The following is a 6,437-nucleotide window of genomic DNA, read 5'->3' on the forward strand; positions in this document are numbered from 1 at the left end:
TTATGATGTTCATAGGCAAGAATCTGAGAGGGTAAATAGGGAAGCTGTTAGGAATCAAAATTATAACAATCATTTCCCTAAGATTTCTACCAACTTTGATCGACCTAATTCTAGAAATGTTCCTGATAAGAATGATCTACTGCAAGGAAACAATGAGAAATTTCCTAAGAAAGATCAAACTAATGAAGCAGCCCCCCTATACAGTAATTCAGACATATGCTGATCGTTTGAGGTATAACCAGTCCAAAAGAAATGTTAGTATCAAGCTGTCTGAGCCTGAAATAACCACCAAACAAGGACTTCCTGCATTACTTTATGTGAAGGAGGAAGTAGTTAAAGATTTGGCATCAACATGTAGATACACTCTTATTGGGAAGTTTATTTACACAATGCCTAGGGTGGAGCTTATTAGAAAGAATTTTATATTGCAAACATAATTGTCTGGAGGAGTGAAGATAGAACACTTTAATTCTAGACATGTATACATTGATCTAGACAATGAATTGGACTACAACATGGTTTGGACCAAGCAGAGAATGACTATAGCTTGACAGGTCATGAGGATTCAGGCTTGGACTCCAACATTCAAGCCTGATGAAGAAACACCCTTGGTTCCAATTTGGATATCCTTACCTGAATTGCCATGGCACTGTTATAACAAAGAGTTTATTACAAGCTTATTGTCTCCAATAGGAAGAGTATTGTATCTTGATGCTGCTTCAATTAACAAGACAAGAGGTAGTCAAGCAAGAGTCAAAGTACAAGTTGATTTAACTAAAGAAAGGCCACCCCATATATGGATGGGATATATTGGTGAGGATATAACAGATGGGAGATGGCAAAAAATAGAATATGATAGTATCCCTGATTACTGTTTCTATTGCAAGCATCAAGGACACAAAGAAATGGATTGCATAGTGAAACAAAGCGATGAAGAGAATAAACAAAGAAAAGCAACGGAGAAAAACAAAAATAGGAAGGACAGTAATCATAATAATATTGGAGAATTGCAAACTTTTAAGGCTGGGGAAAAAGGTAGAAGGGAGGTGCTTCACAATCAACCTACACCAGAGAACCAACAACAAATGTTGCAAGAGGACTGGCAAATACAAAGAAGAAGGAACAATCATAATCAACAAGTTAGATTCAATAATGATGGTAATGTTATGCAACAGCAGCAACCTCAATCAGGTATGATTTCTATCCCAACAAAAAATGCATATATTGATTTGGATTTGCAGGAAACTACTTCTGATGGAGAAGGTGGAGAGGAACATATTGATCAAACTAATGCACATAAGAAGCAATATCAAGCTTACTCTACAAGACAATATCAAAATCAAGAAGGGATCAATGCAAATAGAGATCAAAGAAGTAAGCAACAAAGACATGAAACTCATGCTAATAGAAATGTACAGACTGTTTACCAACAGGATGTAAGCACTCCTTTAGGTATTGACTCAATGCTTCCCTCCCCTGCACCCCATTATATAGATAAAACTGCTGTTGGTGTAGCTGTTGGAGGTGAGGTTGGAATTGGTCAGGAGATTGATAGAATTGCTCAGATTAGAGATAAAGGAAAAGGTAAAATGGATGAACAGCTGTCTCTTGTTGAGAATGAACCTCCTGATAAATCCATTTTAACTAACCCTCAAGTTTTGTCTAATAAAAATAAAAAAAAAATAATAATCAACCTCATGATGGTAGAGTTCCTATGGATCATCAAAGAGATGATACTATTGATTATTATAAGGAGCCTGATTCTGAAAATGATTATGATATAGATAATCAATCTTTAGGAGAGGGTACTGTACCTAGGGAGGATAATACCTCTTACCATTATCAAAAAGGCCCCTTAATTCACAATTCTAATGCTGATGAGATTAGAGATGTGTCTGAAAAACAAGGCCTTTCACCTAGGGGAAGGAAGCTTATGAAACAGAATAAACAGGCTAGTACTAGTGAGCCTAACACTAGAGCTAGAAGTAGAGGATTATAATGATGAAGTTTTTCTGTAGGAATGCTAGGAGTATCAATACTTATGGTGCTCTTGAAAGGATGATTAACCTCAGGAAACTCCATAATCTATCCATTATGTCTATTTTAGAACCATTTTCTAATCATTCTCAGATTGACTCTTATAGACTGCAGTTATTGATGGATCATAGTTATTGTAATCCTAATAACAAAATCTGGTTATTTTGGAATGAGGAGGTGAACTGTAGAATTCTTGAAAGTGATCAACAACAAATTACTTGTGAAATTATTCATGAAGGCTGGAGTGAGAAATTTATTATGACTTTTGTATATGCCAAGTGTAAGGATCATTTGAGAAGGCCTCTATGGGATAGTATGTTGAAATGGTCTGATACTACTTATCCTTGGTGCATTATAGGTGATTTTAATGTGATCTCTTCAACTAGTGAAAAACTGGGTGGTAGGGATTACAATACTAACAAAAGTTTAGAATTTATTAGTACTATTGAGGCTTGTGGTTTATTGGACATGGGTTACAATGGTCAGAAGTATACATGGTGTAATCATAGGAAGGATGGTTCAAGAATTTGGAAAAGATTGGATAGGGGTATGACTAATGATAAGTGGCTTGAAAAAATGCCACAAACTAATATCACTCACCTTCCATCAGAAGGATCAGATCATTGCCCCTTACTGATGGAAATGAATGATAACCAAGGAAATGTTATTAAGTATTTCAGATTTCTCAATTGTTGGATTGAGAATGATTCATTTTTATCTACTGTGGAAAAGTGTTGGAAGGAAGAAGTAATTGGGAATCCTATGTGGATCTTACATACTAAGTTGAGAAGATTAACTAAAACCTTAAGTAATTGGTCTAAGAAGGAATATGGAGATGTATTTGCAAAAGTCAAGCAGTATGAAGATTTGGTTAAAGAGGCAGAGAAGGATTTGATTCTGAATAGTAGCAAGGAAAATAGAGAGAGGTTGAATGCTGTTAATGCTCATTATATTAAGTATTTAAAAGTGGAATATAATATTCACCAACAGAAGACTCAGCTGCATTGGTTAAAAGAAGGGGATGCTAATTCCAAATATTTCCATGCTGTAATTAGAGGAAAAAGGAAAAAAATGATGATCCATAAAGTAATGGATGACAGTGGTGTATGGATTGAAGGGGAGGAGAATATTGCTAAGGAAGCTTGTTATTATTTTCAAAGCATATTTACAGGCAATAATGAGATGATTAATGAAGATTTTATTCAGTGTATTCCTCATATGATTAACCAGGATCAAAATTTACTTTTAGACAAAATGCCTACTGAGGAGGAAGTAAGAAGGATTATTATGAGTATGAATCCACATTCAGCTCCAGGTCCTGATGGTTTTTGTGGTAAATTCTTTCAAGTATGCTTTGACATTATTAAAGATGAGCTGATGGAAGCAGTAAAGTCTTTCTTTAATGGCAATATTATGCCTAGATACATGACTCATGCATGCCTTATTCTTTTACCTAAAGTATATCATCCCAGTAAGTTAAAGGAGTTCAGACCTATTAGTTTGAGTAATTTTACTAATAAGATTATATCCAAAATCATGAGTTCTAGATTGGCTTCCATTCTACCATTGATTGTCTCTGATAATCAATCAGGTTTTGTAAAAGGGAGGAGTATTTCTGAGAATATAATGTTGGCTCATGAGATTATACATGGTATCAGATCTCCTAAAGAAGGTATGAATGTAGTGATCAAGCTTGATATGATCAAAGCTTATGATAGAGTTTCCTGGGCATTCACTTGTATAGTCTTGAGAAAAATGGGATTTAGTGAAGTATTCATTGATAGAGTTTGGAGAATTATGAGTAATAATTGGTATTCTATTGTGATCAATGGTAAAAGGCATGGTTTCTTCCATTCTACTAGGGGTCTGAAACAAAGAGACCCCTTATCTCCAGCTTTATTCATCTTAGGTGCTGAAGTACTTTCAAGACAATTAAATCTCCTTCATCAAAATCAATTGTATAAAGGTTTTTATATGGAAAGAAATGGGCCTCAAATAAATCATCTCAGCTTTTGCAGATGATATTATTATTTTTTCATCCACTGATAAACACTCCTTAAACCTTATTATGAACACTATTGAGCATTATGAAAGGGATTCTGATCAGAAAGTGAATAAAGAGAAGAGTTTCTTTATGGTTACTCCTAATACTAGTCATGGAATTATTGAGGATATCAAGATGATAACTGGTTATGGAAAGAAGAACAGTCTTATTAAATACTTGGGATGTCCATTATACATTGGAGGGCAAAGGATAATATATTATACTGATATAGTGGAAAAGGTTATTAAAAAAGTTACAGGGTGGCAATCTAAAGTTTTAAACTTTGGAGGTAAAATCACCTTAGTCAAACATGTCTTGCAGTCCATTCCAATTCATATCTTAGCTGCTATTTCTCCTCCTAAGACTACTATCAACTACATTAAAAGAGTTATAGCTGACTTTTTCTGGGGAATTGATAAGGATAGGAAGAAGTATCACTGGGCTTCATGGGAAAATATGGCTTATTCAACTATTGAAGGTGGAATTGGTATAAGGCTGTTGGATGATATTTGTGTATATTTCCAATACAAACAGTGGTGGGAACTTAGAACAAAACAATCCTTATTGAGTATCTTTATAAAAGCCAAATATTGTCAAAGGGCTAATATTCTAGCCAAGAAATATGATACTGGTAATTCTATTGTTTGGAGATACTTAACAAGAATTAGAAAGGATGTGGAATCACATATTAAGTGGCAAATACAATCATGTACTTGCAGCTTCTGGTGGGACAATTGGATTGGAGAGGGACCCCTTGCAATTCATGGTGTTAATATTTCCAGTTTAAATAATATTGTTCTGTTGAAATTCATAGTGAATGGGAATTGGAATGAAAGGCTTATTAGACAACATGTTAACCCCTTGATAGTTCCCAAGATTCTTCAAACTAATATCAATTTTGATGAAGGAAATGCTGATAAAGCAATTTGGACACCTAATGAAAATGGTTTATTTACTATTGCTTCAGCATGGGATATTATTAGAAAGAAAAGGCATCAAGATCCTATTAATCATATTATTTGGCATAGAAATATTCCTTTCAAAGTTTGTTTCTTTATTTGGAGAGCTTTGAAAGAAAAACTGCCAACTAATGAGATTCTGCAGAAATTTGACAAAAATGAGAATGATTGTTATTGTTGTTATAATAAAGGCAAAGATGATATCAATCACATCTTGGTTACTAGTCATTTTGCTATGTATATTTGGAGATATCATGCTGCAAAAGTGGGAGCAATATTATCAAATACCAATCTGAGAAATCAGCTACTGCAATGGAGGAATCTGCACACTCACAATCAGGTATATAAATTATTTATTCATATTATTCCTAATTTTATTTGTTGGAATCTGTGGAAAAACAGGTGTGCTGTGAAGATGGAGGAAAAAAATCAAGCATTTCAAGAGTCCAATATGGTATCCTTAAAGACATTATGCAAGTTATTAAAGGTGTATTCCCTAGTATACCATGGCAACACAATTGGGATAGTCTGCTACATATTATTGATCAATGTAAACAACAGTAGAAAATTACTATGCTAAAATGGAATAAACCAGATGAAGGCAAGTACAAACTTAATACAGATGGGAGTGCACTCTGTGACTCAGGCAAAATTGGTGGAGGAGGTATACTGAGGGATCACCAAGGTAAACTCATTTATGCTTTTTCATTACCTTTTGGATTGGGAACTAACAATACTGCAGAGTTGAAAGTTGTTCAGTATGGTTTGGACTGGTGTGAACAACATGGGTATAAATGCATAGATCTAGAAGTAGATTCAGAGCTTGTCTATAAGTGGATCAACAAGACTATTAACATCCCATGGAGATTCCAACAATCAGTTCCAGAAATTCTGTATATTGGAAGCAAAATGGAACATTTTCAATGTCAACACATCTATAGAGAAGCCAATACTACTGTAGACTTATTGGCTAAATTCAGCCATACTTTGGATATCCCACAACATTATTATGTTACTCAACAGCTCAAAGGAATAATTCGAGGAAGCTATATACTTGAAAAGATGGGAATGCACAATTTTAGAAGAAGGAAAATCAAGAGGATAAAGCATCCACCTTAATTAAATGAAGATTTCAATAGTTTTAGTATAGGATTGTGATACTTTTGTTACTGAACCTATTATGTAACTATACTTAGTTTTTAATATAGGTTTGATCTTATTCAATTTTATACATTGTAAAGGGAGAGTCTCCCTAATTCATGCTTTCTTAGAAAATTTATTTTCATAGAAGTGCATCTTAATGTATAAGGTAAATTGAATTATCTTAGAAGATAAATCAATCTACCTACCAAAATTTAGAAGGTAAGGTTTATGCCCCCCTTCATGTAACACTTGAT

The 6,437-nt window shown here is 34.1% G+C and overlaps 1 protein-coding gene across 1 annotated transcript; it reads left to right on the plus strand.

Annotated features, from left to right (window-relative positions):
- Positions 1 to 557: 557 nt before the first annotated feature.
- LOC138337997 (uncharacterized) lies at positions 558 to 6,159 on the plus strand. Its single transcript, XM_069288446.1, has 6 exons — positions 558 to 1,655; positions 1,754 to 1,961; positions 2,396 to 3,954; positions 4,145 to 5,380; positions 5,443 to 5,527; positions 5,636 to 6,159. Exons 1-6 carry the CDS (start codon positions 558 to 560, stop codon positions 6,157 to 6,159), a joined length of 4,710 nt encoding a protein of 1,569 aa, XP_069144547.1.
- Positions 6,160 to 6,437: the final 278 nt, after the last annotated feature.

The sequence above is a fragment of the Solanum lycopersicum genome, chromosome 8 (genome assembly GCF_036512215.1).
Source record: "Solanum lycopersicum chromosome 8, SLM_r2.1".
Lineage (NCBI taxonomy): Eukaryota > Viridiplantae > Streptophyta > Magnoliopsida > Solanales > Solanaceae > Solanum > Solanum lycopersicum.